This window comes from Myodes glareolus, chromosome 15 (assembly GCF_982192425.1).
Source record: "Myodes glareolus chromosome 15, mMyoGla1.1, whole genome shotgun sequence".
NCBI classification, from domain to species: domain Eukaryota; kingdom Metazoa; phylum Chordata; class Mammalia; order Rodentia; family Cricetidae; genus Myodes; species Myodes glareolus.
The window spans coordinates 19,959,811-19,976,236 of record NC_142040.1 but is presented as its reverse complement, the minus strand read 5'-3'; the positions used below and the strand labels follow the sequence as shown (position 1 = coordinate 19,976,236).

General features: G+C 44.4%; 1 protein-coding gene across 2 annotated transcripts in view; it reads right to left on the bottom strand.

Moving 5' to 3' along the window:
• The window catches only part of Serinc5 (serine incorporator 5), a 101,783-nt gene that overhangs the window by 17,573 nt on the left and 67,784 nt on the right, over positions 1-16,426 (bottom strand). For both annotated transcript variants that reach the window (XM_048455916.3, XM_085676858.2), the window contains exons 3-8: positions 15,041-15,219; positions 14,572-14,654; positions 12,764-12,857; positions 6,582-6,793; positions 4,439-4,534; positions 1,753-1,879 (exon numbers count right to left, since the gene is read on the bottom strand). In XM_048455916.3, coding sequence (XP_048311873.1) covers positions 1,753-1,879; positions 4,439-4,534; positions 6,582-6,793; positions 12,764-12,857; positions 14,572-14,654; positions 15,041-15,219 — 791 coding nt within the window. The remainder of the gene's footprint in view (positions 1-1,752; positions 1,880-4,438; positions 4,535-6,581; positions 6,794-12,763; positions 12,858-14,571; positions 14,655-15,040; positions 15,220-16,426) is intronic.

The window sequence follows — 16,426 nt, the reverse complement described above, 5'->3', positions numbered from 1 at the left end:
CTGCTGCTTGCTGTGATAAACACTGTAACATAAAGCACTTGAGGAGAAAGGGGTTTATTTCATCTTACACTCTGACATCAGAGCCCATCACTGAGGGAAGTCAGGACCAGAATTCAAGGCAAGAGCTGCAGCAGAGACCATGGAGGATTGTTGCTGACTAGCTCCTCAGGGTTTGCTCAGCATGCTTTCTAATACAACTGCCTGCACAGAGAGTGGGATCACCTCCAGAGGGCAGGGCCCTCCCACCTCAATCCTTAATGAAGAAAATGCACCCCAGGTTTTCCCACGGGCCAACCCCATGGGGTCTCATTTTCTCAGTTAAAGCTCTTTCCCCAGTTACTCAGGCTTTGACAAACAACTAGCCAGCACACAGCCAGTAGGAAAAGTGGTTGCATGGGGTATGGGCTCACCAGAAATGTAAAAAGACTTGAATCCCCTCGTTGTTTAATTTTGTATGTCTGTGCGCACAGGTAGAGACCAGAACATGCTGGGTATCTTCCTCAATGTCTTCCTACCTTACTCTTGAGGCAGCGTCCCTCACTGAACCTGGAGCTCACTGACTGGACTGCCTGGCCAGCAAATCGGGCTCCATCTGCCCACATTCCCAGCACCAGGCTCGCAGTGGGTGACAAAGCTCAGCTTTCTCATCAACTGGAGATGAGAATCTGAACTTAGGTCCTCATGCTTGTGTGGCCTTCCCTTTACCGACTGGGCCATCTCCCCAGCCTCAGCCCTCTCTGTTTCAGTGTAGCAGGCCCTAGGTAGATGGAAGTAAATGTCTGAAGGGCTCCCTCAGACATGAGGAAAAGACTGTCACAAAGCACAGGGAGATTGCAGGTCAGTGCTGATTAGAGAACCATCGCTTTAACTCCACAGCACACAACCAAGCATTTCCTGGCTGGTCACAGTTCTGAGCAAACAGTCTGCAGTGTGCAGATCCTTGCTGGCCCCTTCCTCACAGAGGAAGTGTTAGGAGTGTGTCAATGCACGCAGACACTTTTCTCACCCAGGCTGTCACCACCACGATTGTTCAGTTTCAGCAAGAGGAAAACTATAACATGCTCATGACAAGCTGAGTTTCCTACACACGGAAACCAAATACTAAACATGCTGAAGTAAAACCTCACTCTGAAAAGGCTCCCATCGAAAGGAAGCTCCATTACCAGTGAAGTACATACCCAGAATAGGTAAGCAACCACTTACTTCTGTTCTTGACTTTTTTCTCCAGCAACCTCTGAAGTGTTTTTACAGTAGAGGCTCCTTGGCATAGACATGAGAGACACCCTGCCTACATTACATGTTTCTCCCAGACCCTAGGAGATGCTGCCTGGCCAACTTCATAGCACTGATGGTCTCAGCACAGGAGAGGAGGGACACTTCTGTCTTTACTCGACCATGCATAAAACAACCAGGCTTCTCTACACCGATAATAAAACAAAATGCTGTTTCCCATGGATCACAGTTTTGCCAGAATATTCTGGCATATACTATGCTTTCATCTTCTTCACTATGTGTTCCACACAGTGGATGCCACAGCAACTAATTTTCAATCATCTTTTAAATAAAGCATTGCTTCTATTTAATTTGCCCCACATAATGTAGTAAAGCGTACACAGATTTCACGTAGGAGGCCACACAGCAACAGCGCTCTGTCACTTGTGGCTATTTTTCTCTTATGGACAGGGGCTGAAAAAACCTTTTCCCTGTAACATTAAAGCCTGTAAGCTGAACTTCAGTACCCCTAGGACTTACCATGAATACGCGATGCACACAATCAAGAGAAAGGTGCCCAGACAGGTCACCATGTTTTCATCTCTATGCAGGTCTTGGCCGAAGTCAGGCACACATATGGTGACATTCTTCCCGTGTTCATCTTGAACTTGAAAATACAAAGCAAACACAGTCATCACATTAGGAAGGTCTACTGTACCCTACAATATTCACCTGGGAAGATTCGGATTGCTCTGGCTGACTCCTCTCAATACTGAGTGAGGCCTTCACTCTGGGGCTTCCACTCTTCCCTCTGATTCTGCACGATTGCACTTTCGCTAGTTCAGAACACTGCTCTCCCACATCTGCACACATGTGAACACCCTGCACCCTCTGTGTTCCAGTTAAGTGTTCAAGGATGTGATGACTCGGGAATCAGTCACTCTTACTCTTTTCCTATTTTAAGCAGAAAACGGTAAAAGTGAAGCCAGATCCACTTAAAAAATATTATTATGCTTTCTTTTCAACTGGATCCACACAGCTCTGAAGAGAGGGCTAGAGCACAGGCCTCCTGGTGTAAACAATCCACTTAGAGACAGGGTCATGGGTGCCTGAAACTGGGGCTACTAAGCCAGAGAAGACAGATTACTATGGATGACAAGGGACACCGCCTCTTTCAGACTGTGACCTGGGAACCTCCTGAGGTAGTCTAAAAGTTTAAAGAAATAAATCTGGATATAAATGTTCATATAATATCACTCACAGTAGCAATTAGCATTTTTTAAAAAACACTGAGCTTCAATTATTAATATCCAGCTAGATCTGATTGTCAACTTGACCCCAAAACAGAAAAGTATACAAATCATTCTTCAAACACATATTCTAAATGGGAATTATCACTGGAGTTCATCTCAAAAGAGTATATATAACCATGTCAGCTATGGTTTTAAAACCCTTGATTTTGGAGGCCAGTGGGGGAAATAATTTTTGTGAGATTGAACAAAGTTTAACATTTATATTCAGGTAGTACTACTTAAAGAGTGTTTCACTGTTTGGGGAAATATTTGCTATTTAAAAAACCACTGTGAACAAAACTTCCATTAAGTTAAAACCAGAGATTAATACATAAGCAATCAGAAAAGGAAGTTTTAAGACCCCGGGGGAAACTAAGTCAGGACTGAGCTTTTTTTGTGTACAATTAAACTCAGGATAAGCTATACTTACTATAAGATCTCCAATTACTACTTCCTACCATCACTACGAAGACAAGACCCGATCTGAGCATGGTGGCATGTGCCTATATTCCAGCACTTGAGAGGCTGAGGCAGGAAAAGAGCAAGCTCAAGGCCAGCCTGAGCTATGTAGTGAGTTCCATGGCAACTTGATTTTATAGTAAGGCCTTCTCTCAAAACAAACAAGACAGATAAGTGCCTGTATCTAAATTAATTATATTTGTTTTCTAAATTTAGCAACTATTTTCTCTCCAATTAAGACTAAATTTACTTGATTTATAGAAAATCAAATATACCTAAACATTCACACATTCATGCATCTGTATGTATATACATACATTAGTGCATATGTATACTTATGTATGACAAAAGTGATAGATACAAAATATAATGATCTAGAAAATTGATATGAAAATTTTGTTCATAAGGCTGGGGGACCATAATATTATATTAGAATATAATACTACTTATGTAAGTTAAAATCTTACTTTTGGCAATGCACTTGGTCCCAACCCTTGGGAGGCAGGATAAGTGGATTTCTGTGGATTTGAGGCCAGCCTGGTCTACAGAGGGAGTTCTAGGTCCACCAGGATTATATAACCTGCCTTTGAAAGCTTTCAAAATACTCACTGTAATCACTTTTCACTAGTAACAGGTAACACCCCACAGAACTTGCTGTGTGTCAGCCACTGTTCTGAGTAATGCACACATCTGAACATTTTCACTGAGCTCTTAGAACCACACACAGAACAGAGCCCCAACAGCCATGCTCCTTGCTGTGTTCTGTTGTCTCTGTTAAGGAATGTCATCTAGGACAGGCTTTGAGCTTCCCTGCCAGCCAGTGACAGATCCAGGTTCAAACTGTGGTTTTTGGCTCCCTCACCTTCATACTTTGTCCACCCCCTCTCACTGTCAGAGAATAACCTCCTGACATGGGAAAAATTAATAACTAAAAAAAAAAATCGAAACAAAATGAAGCAAAACAAAACAAAAGACAACAGTATAAAATGAAGTGGTTCTTGACAAAGCAGAACAGCAGAGTGCAGAGGAGACCCAAACACAATGGGGAAGGTGAGCTGGTGAGCTCTGGTTGTGTCTTTTCTACTCAGCAGGAAGACTCAAAAGATGCTGGGGGTTGGAGAGAGGGCTCAGGGGTTATCAGTCCTTGTGGCTCTTGTTCCCATGCCAGGTGCCTCACAGTGACCTGAAATTTATCTTCAGGGGATCATATGTCCCCTTCTGGGCTCCTGGAGCACCTGCATTCACACATGCATGTGCATATACACACACGCGTGTGCGCACACACACACACACACAACTGAATACAACCAAAATTTTTAAGAGAAGAAATTTCGTTTTTGCAGCTAATGGCTTTATTTCATAAGAAAGCCTAGATCATCTTACTTCCTTGACTTAGAGACTCCTCGCCAGCTCAGGTTCTAGGGAAATGAAGACATGTGTACCATCAGCACACACTCCTGAACAACGTTCCTTACCTTGCTCTTCAGGCTTGCTGGTCAGTGCTGAGAAAGTGAGGTATGTGACATAGCAGCTTATCAGCCCCGACTGCAACAGCCCGGAGTGTGGCTGTCCTGGAACAAGACACAGACAAGACAGGCTTGAAGGCCCAGCAGCAAGACACTGGACCTTAAACAAATTTCCTTCTCCATCGATGACACTCCTTAAACTTTACACCCATCTTTACCAGCGAAAAGAAGAATCTAATGACGTGCTTGTCTCAGAAAAAAAAAATTAAAATTGGGTGAGGATATGCCTACTGTTATACTATTATTTTAAAAACGCCAACATCTCCATAATCAACGCTTCAAACCCTAAAGCTATGCAATACAATGCCCAGACCCATGGAGGTTTTCAATGGGATGGATGGATGGATGGGTGGATGCAGACACGCAGGGCACAAGCGCCATGAGGACAACTTGCAGGAGTCGGTTCTCTTCTACCTTGTGGCTTCAGGGATTAAATTCCGTTCTCAGACTTAGCAGGAAATGTTGTCACCCGCTGAACCATCTCTCAGGCCCTTCCCCCTGAAGTTTATAACATTAGTTCATAAATCACAAGATCAGAAGAGAATCAGCATCACTGTGTGGCTTAGCGTGATAGACAAACTTCACAGAACACACACAGGTGTATGAGAATTAGACAATCCATGAAGCACAATCACTTAGTTGTCAAGACAAAAACAAAGCAAAACAACAACGAAATACTCTTAGCCACACTACGTACAAGACCTAGTCTAGGCTAAAAAATAAAAGCTATGGGAAGTGGCATTCACCGGAAGAGGGACTTTTAAAAGTTACAGTATTTAAGTTACAACTTAGTATTGGAATCATTTAGGGTAACTACAGAATCTGCTGACACATGACGTCTCCTCACTGAAAATTCTAACCACCTACTAACATGAAAGGACTCAGGCTTCCTTCTGGTTAAAATTCCTTCTGAAATTACTGTTATTCAATTATAATTATCAATAGAAGTACTGTAATAGGCTCTCACAATATTGCTCTTTGGAATAAGACATCCTTAGAACTAATGCATTAAGCAAAGTATTTCAAAATGATCTGCCTGTTTCAGAAGGTAAGACTGAGCCCAAAGGAGCTTTTAGCCAGATTACTGATAGTTTGTTTCAGGAAACTCTTTACTGATCAGTTGCAGGGATTGGGAGAATAATCGCCTCTATTTCTGTAATGCAGTAGAAAACTTAGTACAGATAATATCTTGTACTAATAATCTTGTTATGATTATTTGCTACTCCTCACCTGCTTCCTCTTTCCTTGAAGGAGATGAGTCTCGTTAGCTCAGTCTGGCCTCGAACACCCCTATGCAGTAAAGGCTGGCTGTAGATTTCTGATCATCTCGCTTCCATCTCCTAAATACTGACATTATAGGCATGCACAAACATGCCTGGCTTTTCAAACTCACAGCGTGGAAAGAATTCAAAGGGGCTATATAGTTATTGTCCATATTTCGTTTTCCTATGCACAGATCTGAACCACATGTGTAGACTAGTCACTTATAGAGTAAAAGTCCTTCAAGAGACACCAGACTGGGTACACATTTGTAACTCTGAAGGCAGTATGACTTCAGCACACAAGGCTAAGGTGTGAGAGGTACTTTATTGATTTCACACCTCTACTTTCTAATGTGCTATCAACCCTGTCTCCTCTGTGGCTCTGAAACAGCATGAGCAAGGCCAGGCTCACACAGTTCTGCTGACTTCACTTGAGTAGACTCTGGTCATGAGACAAGAAACAACCAGGTAAGACTTTCTATTCCTGATTCATGAGCCAGGTTGTCCTCGGTTGGTAGCCACCTGTCCAAGACAATCCAGAAACAACTCCTTCTGGGTCCCATCATTCAGATTTCACCCAGGACACAACAAGCCATACCCATGGAAAAGCTCCCCACTCTATCTTCCTATGTAATGCCTTAAGTTCAGATCTTCCTGGACACAAAGTAAACCTGGCCATCACTTCCAAATAACCATGGAGACTCTGAAGACGAGACTTGAGCCTATCCACAGGAAGTTAAAGAATGACTTGGGCTTTAAAAAAACACCACTCTATGTGTTCCAAATCACAAAGGAAAAATACATACAGAAGAAAGGAAACCCACACTTACGATTCTGGACACAGGGCGAGATGGCTGCCAGAGAGATTAGCAGGCACAGGCCACCGTGCGCTCCCAGGAGGATCTTGTTGTCAGTGCAGCCATCCCTCTGTGTGTAAAACACCGCCATCAGGACCAGGCCTCCAACAGTGACAGAGTACATGATGAGAGTCGCCAGGGAGAGCGAGGCATACCACAGCTTGTTACTGGCAGTGCCTGCGTTCCTGTTTCTCCGGGAAGGTGGTAGGGGAGTTAGGAGAGAGAAAGAGAGAGATCAAGTCAGTGAAGGCTCCCATTCTCCAGAGATAAAAATATCCCTCAGATACTGACTGACAGGATCAGGCCACATCAGGGACACGAGAACCACGGATATGGTTCTCATATCCTTGAACCTTCAGCAATGATGGCACTCTACCTCAGCTAGAAAGTTCTCACAATTATGCAGACTTGTTGACTTAGGCTTAGAGCCATCTTTAAACATGAGTTTCCTCTCCTGGCCCAAGTGTGTTCAACACCTAAAATGAACATCCTCCAGCGTTACCCTAGCGCTCTCCATACTGAATGCTAGCAGTGCTGGGGAAGGTGGCGGCAGCACTGGGGCATGAAGTGGGATTGGCTTTAAGCTCGTGCTCGCGCGCTCGCTCTCTCTCTCTCTCTCTCTCTCTCTCTCTCTCTCTCTCTCTCTCTCTCTCCCTCTCTCTGAGTGCAGAGCCTGGATGGAGCTGATGCACTCTCATTCCATGTGCTGCCAGCAGCTCCTCTGAGGCCACATCTCCTAGAGGGGAAACAGCTCCACTCCCAGAAGCCTGGGCAGCCCCGGTTCTTTTCCCTATGTACTGAGAAGGGCCTGTGTCAGGACCAATCTCTGAAATACCATGAGGAAATATTACAGTAAATAAAATCAGGGAAAGAGAGGCTGGAGAGATGGCCCAGTGGTTAAAAGCACTTACAGCTCTTGGAGAAGTTCTGAGCGCAATTCCCAGTATCCATATCAGGCTCACAATTTCCTGTGGCTCCAGCTCCTGGGAACCCGAAGCCTCCAGGGTACCTGCACTCGCATGCACACACTCCCATAGAGACAATGCTCACATGCGAACTATTTAATAAGTCTCTGAAGTCAGAGAAAGAAAAGCTGTCCTGGGGCTGGGGAGGTAGCTCACTCAGGAAAAGTGCATCTTACAAGCATGAGACCCTGGGCTCCATATCTAAAAACTGGGCATACTGACATTTACTTGTAACAGAGCACTGGGGAGGTGTAAACAGCTTGATTCCTGGTGTTCTCTGGACATCTACAAGTCCAGTCCACTTGGAGACAGCATCTGAAGAATGATCGCTCACGCTGTCCTCTGGCTTCCATGTACATGCACACATATGTTCACCCCATAAACATGAATATGTACACACATATGCACACAAAAGAAGGGAAGGGAAAGGAAGGGGAGAGGAGGGGAGGGGAGGGGAGAGGAGAGAAGGGATGGCTTACTGGGATATACCATAAAGAAACTAAGAGACGAACCTACCTTGCAGTTTTTATAGATATTAATAAAGGTATGAGTAAGATTAGTGGTGGCAGAACTCTGTAGAAATTGTTCAGAAAGAAGAGGAGGCTTTTACGAAAGCTAAGCAAAGGACAGAACAAAGGGAGACTGGATGATTGGCTGTCACCACCTCGTGATTCAGCTGCTCTTGGTGTCAGCATCACACTCCCACAACCTTCAGAGAACGCAGCTTGCCTAATGTTCCCACAGAGCTGGAAAGGGTTCAAGTAGCACAGCTAAAATGCTTTCACAACGGAAAGGTCACTCTTGCCAGAGACAGAGAAAATAGGAAGGAAGGCTGAGATAATGAGCATCGCATTCCTGACACTAAGTCAGGCACTCTGATGACCTCAGAGTTACTCCATAAGAAAGATACACAAAGAAAATGAGAGAAAATAAGACATGGGGGGGGGGGACAAAATATACCAAGTGACAAGGAGACAAGGTGAAGTACACAACAAAAGGTGAGCACTGCACCGGAGGGAGGGGCACGGCCCTGCTTGCTCCTCCTCTGGTCTTGGGACTGTTAGCATGTGAGGGATTTACAGTTACATTGGTAGCCCAGGTTAAGAGTTCGGTCCTAGCCTCTTCTGCCTCAGAGGTTGGTCTCATGTGAACCTTGGCAGATCACAATGACTCTGTGTTCACTTCCCTCCCCTCTAGCCTCTGAAAATGGCAACCATACTCTTATTGTAGAGAGAAAGAAAACACAAGAACCATAGGTGCTCTCCTCAGCTCCACATCTTCTCCTCACCGCGGGCTCCACCCACATTTGAACCCTGGTCAGACCGGGCTCCACCCCCAGTGTGGGAGCACCCACCAGTCTCCTTAGCACGCACCCAGCCCTCTCTAATCTTTGGTTTTTTAAGAATGATTCAGTTACGTTCTTCCCTTCCAGACTCTTCTCTCCCAGCATTTCATTTAAGCCAAAGCTGTAAGTCTGGAAACGCAGCACAGTGGTGAAGTACTTGCCTAGCAGGTGCAATGCCCCGGGTAAAAAACAACTTTTAAAAAAGCCTTTATACTAGCCCTCAAAGGCACTATGATCTGGCCCAGGGCCATCTCTGATATCATCTTCCCCACTCTTCCCACGCCACTGGGCCCCAGACACAGATGTCCCTCTGTTCCTTAAACAAGCCCAGCAAGCTTAAGTCTGAGCAGGGTCCTCCCAAAGGACGGCCTACTCTCCTGCACCCGTTATGGTGTAGTTCGTATGCGCCCTTTATATAGCTGCGCGGTTCTGCTTGGGGATCTACCTCTCCACTACAACACTATCAGCTTTGCAGAGCAGGCTGGGGCTGCCCCCTGCCTCACTGCTACCATGTAGAACAGTGCCTGGGAAGTGAGCTGCGCTCCCTGAGAATGCCCTAGTGAAATAGCAAGGAGGCTGTCAGTCTTGCTGCTCCAGCTTCACCTGTGCTCCTGCTGGCATCCTGCCAGAGGCCATCCCAGTCAATACTGTGACTAATCACCTTTCCATTTCCATGCCCATCAAAGTGTTGTCTGGAGCACAACTGTCCAGAAGATATTGACCACAAGATGAGTAAGAAGTCCCGGGACAGAGACCAGAAGAGTACCACACCGGCTGACTGGCAGAGTCTATGCACATAGCAGAAAGATGTGTGCTGGGAAGAAAGAAAGGCTGGGAAGGCTGGCTGGGCCTAGGCTCAATGAGAGGCAGGAACAAACTAAACCTAACAAGGGGAATTTAAAATCTCCAATGCTCTGAACATCAAGTCTCATTATCAACGCCTGACTATACTAGCTACTTTCTGTTATTTCATCAGTTACTTGTTTATGGAGGGGCAAGTGGGCAGGTGGCACGCATGTACCGTGGCACATGTATGGAAGTCAGAAAGTAATTTATGGAAATTCTCTCCTTTTAACACATGGGTTCATATGTTTAGTGCCAAGAACTGAACCATCTGGCCAGCACCTGTATGTTCCATTAGTTCAACTGTAAAATTGAGCTGACCTTTCAAATCGTGAATATGACCTAGACAGTAAAACATAAAACAAAACCACAACTATTAAGCATCCAATCCAACCAACCATGCCATTTTATAGTACAGAAATTGGTGTTGGAAATGCCAAGGAACATTCCTCAAAGTGACATTCCAGAATGGGGAGGGGGTGAAAGATGTGTGTTTATCTGGTTTGCGGGTCCGTGGCATGTCTACCTTGTAGCTTTTGGGGTCTTCTCTTCTGATAGATTTATAAAGGAAATAAAAGAGAAAGAAAACAGTGGCGTCTGGTAAGTCATTCCCCTAAAACCAGTAATCAAATTTTCTGTGTTAGCCCTGAAATAAGTCTATTCAAATCAAAGAAAAACAGAAAAGCGGGGGGGGGGGGGGAGTGTGCATAAAAGTTAAAAGGAAGAAAACAATTCTAGTGAGCTCCCAGCTTACTATTAATTTTAGGCTGACAGTCAACTGCAGGTGTGCCGTCAAAGGTTTTGGGACATTCTAGTCTCAAGGCAACACTGCTGTCTGCAAAAGTCTTTTTTAAGATTTGTTTTCGTGTAGGAAGACAGCTGTATAAATATGCTTCATATGTATGTGGTGTCCAAGGAGTCTAAATGTGACGTAGGATTCCGTGAAGCTGGAGGTGCAGGTGGTACCAGCAGCTGCAAGCTGCCCTGCATGGGCACTGAAACTGACCGCGGCGGGGGTGGGGGGGGTATCTTTGTAAGGGCAGTGAGTGCTCTTAACTGCTCAACCACCATCTCTTCTGAGTTTTCGAAGTGATCAAACTCTTCCAAAATGCCCATTAAACTTTGGCATTACTAATCAGTGCCAGAAAACTTTAACGGATCAGTTAAAACTCTTGAGGAGAGGCAGAAGCACAAACATGCCCAGGGAACATGCACGCGACATACAAGTCAGGGCTTGGTGTCCAAGACACTAATACCTCAGCATAAAGCACGCGCGAGTGATAGATCTGCAGAACTTTAGAGGAAACCTTGATCCTGTCCAAAATAAAGACGGTACATGCAGCACTGTCGGCTAAGATGTGTTTCTAACTGGTTATGGGTACTTCTGTACAAAGGGCCAAACAAAACCCCTTAAGCTGATCTTTAAGAAAACACTACTGCCTCCAAGCGTGACCTAGAAGATGTGATAGTACAAATCACTAAATTTTAAAAGTGACTCAAAATGTGGACAACATGCAATAACTAACTCTTACAAGGGCACAAGTCAACTGAAATATGTAACTGAAGAAGACTTTATAAAATATCAAAAATGTACCAGGAACACTTCTGTGTGACCAATCACTATGTTGTAAACATTCAATATGTATTTTTATTTGTGTGTGTCTCTAGAAGAAGAAGTCCAATCCCCTGGAGTTGGAGTTACAGGCAGTTGTGAGCTGAGTGCACAATGGGTGCTGAGAACCAAACTTGGATCCTATAGAGGAGCAGTCAGTGCTCTTAACAACTGAGTCATCTCTCCAGCCCCAACATCTGAAGTCTGGTCCTACTGGGCTGTACTAACCTACTATCCACTAAGTAGCAAAATGGCTGTCACTACACTGTCTTCGCTCATGTACCCTCAGCAGCCACGTCACCTCATCATCAAGTTTAGGAAACAAAAGCAGAACAATGTCCAAGCTGAAGACTATGTTTAAGATACAAAGTACTGAGAAAGTCTGGACAGTGTGCTTTGTCTTATTCAACATAAAAAATAAAATGTACACTCATATGGCACTGTTTGTTGTTGTTGTTGTTTTGTCAAAATTCAGTATTAAAAAGTGATGCCTACAAAGATCTATAAGAGAGCAGCCATAGTTCATATACACCTAGGATCCTGGAACTCAGGAGGCAGAGGCAGAAGAATCATGAATTCACGACCAGCCTGAGTTGCAGAGACAGTCAGACATAAATAAGCAACAGTTTTATTGAGTATAAAAGAGAATTATTTTAAAAGCAAAGAAGTTAGCTCAGTGGTGAACACCTGCCCAGAGTTGATCACCAACAACACCAAGACAGAGACCAAGTCAGAGCTGTGGAGCACACTGTTCTGAACCTCAACATCAACGTGGCCTCAGTACAAGGACAGGACCCGTGTCTGGTTGCCACTTCCTCAGTGTAGCCCAACAAGAAAGAAAGATGTTAATAGGATTTCCCCCGTGGCCTGGGATGTGAACTCTGTTTTCAAGGCACTAAAGAGTATTTGCAGGCAAGACAGCTTCGTCCAGCAGGACAGCAAAGGATGTTATGTCAAACAAAGGGATGTTGTGTCTTGGAAAGTGGAGACAATTTTTTTTTTTTTTAAAGAAGAGAACGATTTCATCTCATTCTTCACAGAAGAATCTCATGCTCCAAGGGATTTGTGGCTTCTTCGGCTTCTTAACCTTATAAGACTGGGGGCCTAAATGCAGCATATCCAAGTTACAGATACACATATTCCACACAGCCAGGCAATCACACAGGGGCCACACAATCAGTCACACATGATCCACACAGACAGTCACACATGATCCACACAGACAGTCACAAAAGGCATAAGCAAGATGGGAAGGCAGAGAGGACAGGAAGCAATTTCAGAGAAGAGAAAACAGAGAGATCCAAATGAACTGGAACCCAGAGTAGCCCTTTCTCAGCCAAGGCAGTTTCTTTGACTACATGAGGGAGAGCTTCCCACAAAAGGTACATACCAGTTCTTGTTCCATTTATGTGCAAACTCAACAATCAGGAGGAGCTGAATGCCAATGAAGACGAAGCTCCCCACAGCTCCCACATAGCGCCAGGCTGCAAAAGAGCATTGCCCAAAGGTCAGGGAGGTGAGCACTGAATGCATTTAACTTTAAAGAAAATGAACTTTTGATTCACGTTCATTATACTTCTAATACATTTCATTCCCACACAACCATATAAGTAGGTACTAATCTCATGCATACTTGTTAAGCAGGAGATAAAAGATGTGAGTTGGTACGATGGTGTCTCTTTGACAGAATGGGCCTCTAGACACAACCTACAGGGGTTTATCTATGTTAATTAAGACTGGAGAATCCATCTTAATTGTCAGAACCATTCCCTGGGCAGAGGAGTCTGACTGTGTAAACTAGAAAGCAACCTGAGCACAGGAGCTGGCATTTGCTGCTTTCCTTCCTGGGCTTGTGACCAGCTACTTCAGACACTGCCTTGATCCCTACCCTGAAGCAAACTCTCGAATGTGCCCTTTCTCCTTTAAGTTGCTTTTGTCTGTGTATTTTATCACAGTCACAGAAAGCGTAGTACTAAGACAACTGGCAAATCCTCTCACATATAAAGGGCACGGCTGAGACTTGGACATCAGTCTGCCCTGGAGCACCCAAACTGAACCTCATGTTGAACTGACAGCTGTCTCAATAGATGCAGGAGTTCACAAAGTCCACAAAGGTCCCTAATTCACAAGCAAAAGGAAATATTGCTAGAAAGATCAAGAGTTGAAACCTTATTGGGCAGTGAGTCTTGACTATTCAGTATGGAAAGGAGGGGACAAGGGCTCAGGTCTTTTGGGCTCTGCTATAAAGTGACTATAATGTTGGATGAACCGTGCCATGTGGGTTGCAGACTGTCTATAAAAAGACTGAGCTACAGCTGGCCTGAGGACTTTAGGTCACCTCTCACTCTAGCTATCTATCTCCAATATGCTAAAATACACACAAAAGGTTTCTCTGTGGAGAATAAAAACTAGTTAACAGTGCTACAGCTAGAAGGAAGACTTAGACACACTATTCTAAAACCCTATGAACTGAGGCATCCCTAAAGGTGGAGCTGAACCCTAATATCTAGGGCATCTAAGGAAGTGTGGCTGGTGCCTATGAACTGCCATCTCCGTTAGAAAAGTGAATCGATTTAGGTTGAATGCAGTGTTTAACCCACTTTAATTGAGACGTCATAACATTTTTACCTGATCCTTTCCGAGGAAGAGGCTCTGTTTCAGATATGATTAGTGGCTTCATATTAAATACAAATAAGGAGTATAACTCAAGGTTACATAACTTCACACACACTGTCTTTAGAAAGACACTGGAGACTGACTTCCTTGTCCAGTTTTCACAGCTAACGACTGTTCCATGCTGCCAGGTCTATGTGGTACCTGGAGAGAACAAGGTCCCCTCATGGCAGAGGCATGATCTGATGTGTCAGATCTGTTTGCAAGCAAACACTAAAGACCTGCTTTACTCTCCAGGCCGATAAGTTCATCATTCCAATTCCTTAGCCAGCAGAGGAACAGGGGACGGGGTGTGGAGGCAGGTAAAGCTGCCGTTAACGCTCCCACACACTGTTGGAGCCAAAGCCAGGGTACTGCACTCGTTAGACAAGCACGCTACCGCTGAACTAAATCCCTAACACCTCAACAGTCTTTAACTCAGAAAAGAATAAGCAGTTCACAATATAAGATACCTGACCATACTTTTGAAGAATTTTACGAGGTGTAAAAACAAAATAACCAGGTGCCCGGAATACCCATCTGTACCGTTCAGGAAGGTGTCCTGATCCGGAATGAAGAATGCTCCTGAGCACATGGCCCCCAACAGCAGAAACTTAAAGAACCAGAAGCTGGGAAGAGAAAAACAGAAAATATATTTAAATGATATTCAAAGTTGCACAAAAGACCTCTCTGACGGTAGCACGCCAGCCATGCTGCTGCCCCTGGTAGTGAAGTGACTGCAGAATGCCTTCACCCATAATTAGGCACACTTGGCACGGCTCTGATTGTACAAAACACCGTTTCAGGGCAGGGTGGAAATGACCTGAAATGGCCGTGGTAGAAACAACACCTCTCTGTGCACACTGAACTTCTGATCATGCATCAGGCACAAAAACAGCACCGTCGCTCTTGGGCTATCAGAGTCACACAACCCATCTTTGGTTCTCCAGAAGATCGGTTAGTGCTGGTGAGCAGAGGGGGTCCTGGAACACCCCTGGGAGAACAGAAGACTCACCCATTGTGGATGTAGGCCCGGCAACCTTTGCTGTTGTTGACTTTTAAGGTCAGTACGCAAAACACAAAGAAGAAGCAAGCCATTCCAAAGCAGACGCGATACACCGCAGAATATCCCACCAGGTTTTCGCAGGTGTCACCAGCTTTAATGCCTTTACAGAAATCTTCAAAAAAAGGAATCTGAGGAAGAAGGAAATACAAAAGTTGCCTGTTAGAACTGGGCTAAAGAGGAACTGTCTGTGAGTGTTTGTCCAGCCTTAAGTTAAAAACAAAAAATAGCTATGTGCACAACAAAACTAAACACAAAACTACACACCCTCTAAAGACTTTAGGGTTAGGAGCATTGGCTGCTCTTCCAGAGGACCACAGTTCAATTCCCAGCACACCTATGGTGGCTCAGGCTCTGTAATCTCCCTTCCAGGAGAACTGATGCTTTCTTCTGACCTCCAACTGCACCAGGCACACACATGCAGGCAAAACACCCTTACACATAAAATTAAAGACATTTCTAAAGTATAAAGACTTGTTCTTAAATTTATTAAACCCCTTTTCAAAATTACAGTCCCAATAACAGTACTGATCAATCTTTAGTTACTCCAGCGATTTTCAATATCAGAATTTCCTTTGCATTTATAGAGTATAGGTGGGCACTTCTTGAAATACACAATGTATAACATATATATTATGAGGTGAGAAACTGCCTATAGTCATTCCAAGTGTCACTCCTTCCTACAGAAGAGTCAACGACTTAATTGATGGTGAACTTTTACTCACCTACAAATAGAAATGTGTGTGTAGACATCTATACAATACATATATACACATACACACACCTATACACACTCATGTAGTACTATACACATTATGTATACAAACTTTTGTGGGATTGGCACAATTGGTAGAGTACTCATTTAGCATGCATGAAGCCCTAGGCTCAACCCTAACTGTAACAAAAGCTAGGTCAGGTGATATACAGCTACAATGCCAGCACTCAGGAGGTACATCCCTCCAGTTTGGGGGGGGGGGGGAGAGCAGCAGAGAGGAAGAATCTTTCTTGGATGTGTTGCTGTCTGCGTGTAAGGAAAGTATAGCCACAAAGATTCAAGCTGAGAGACAAAGACAGCACAAATTTGATTTTCTTCACAAACATAACTCGAGGCCCTGGAGAGCACGTCTGAGCCGTCCCAATGAGAACACCTTTTTACCACTTCGGAGTAGTGATGAAAAGTGAGCACAAAGACATGGAAAGCACCCAATGGAGGGCATGAGAGAAGCCGTGTGAGCGTCTGTTGCAGGATCTTATCTATTTATTTTTAGCTGGACTGTACTATGAGTGAGCATCTAGGTTAGAATGATGTGACAGTGAATCCTGACCGTCGACTTCATC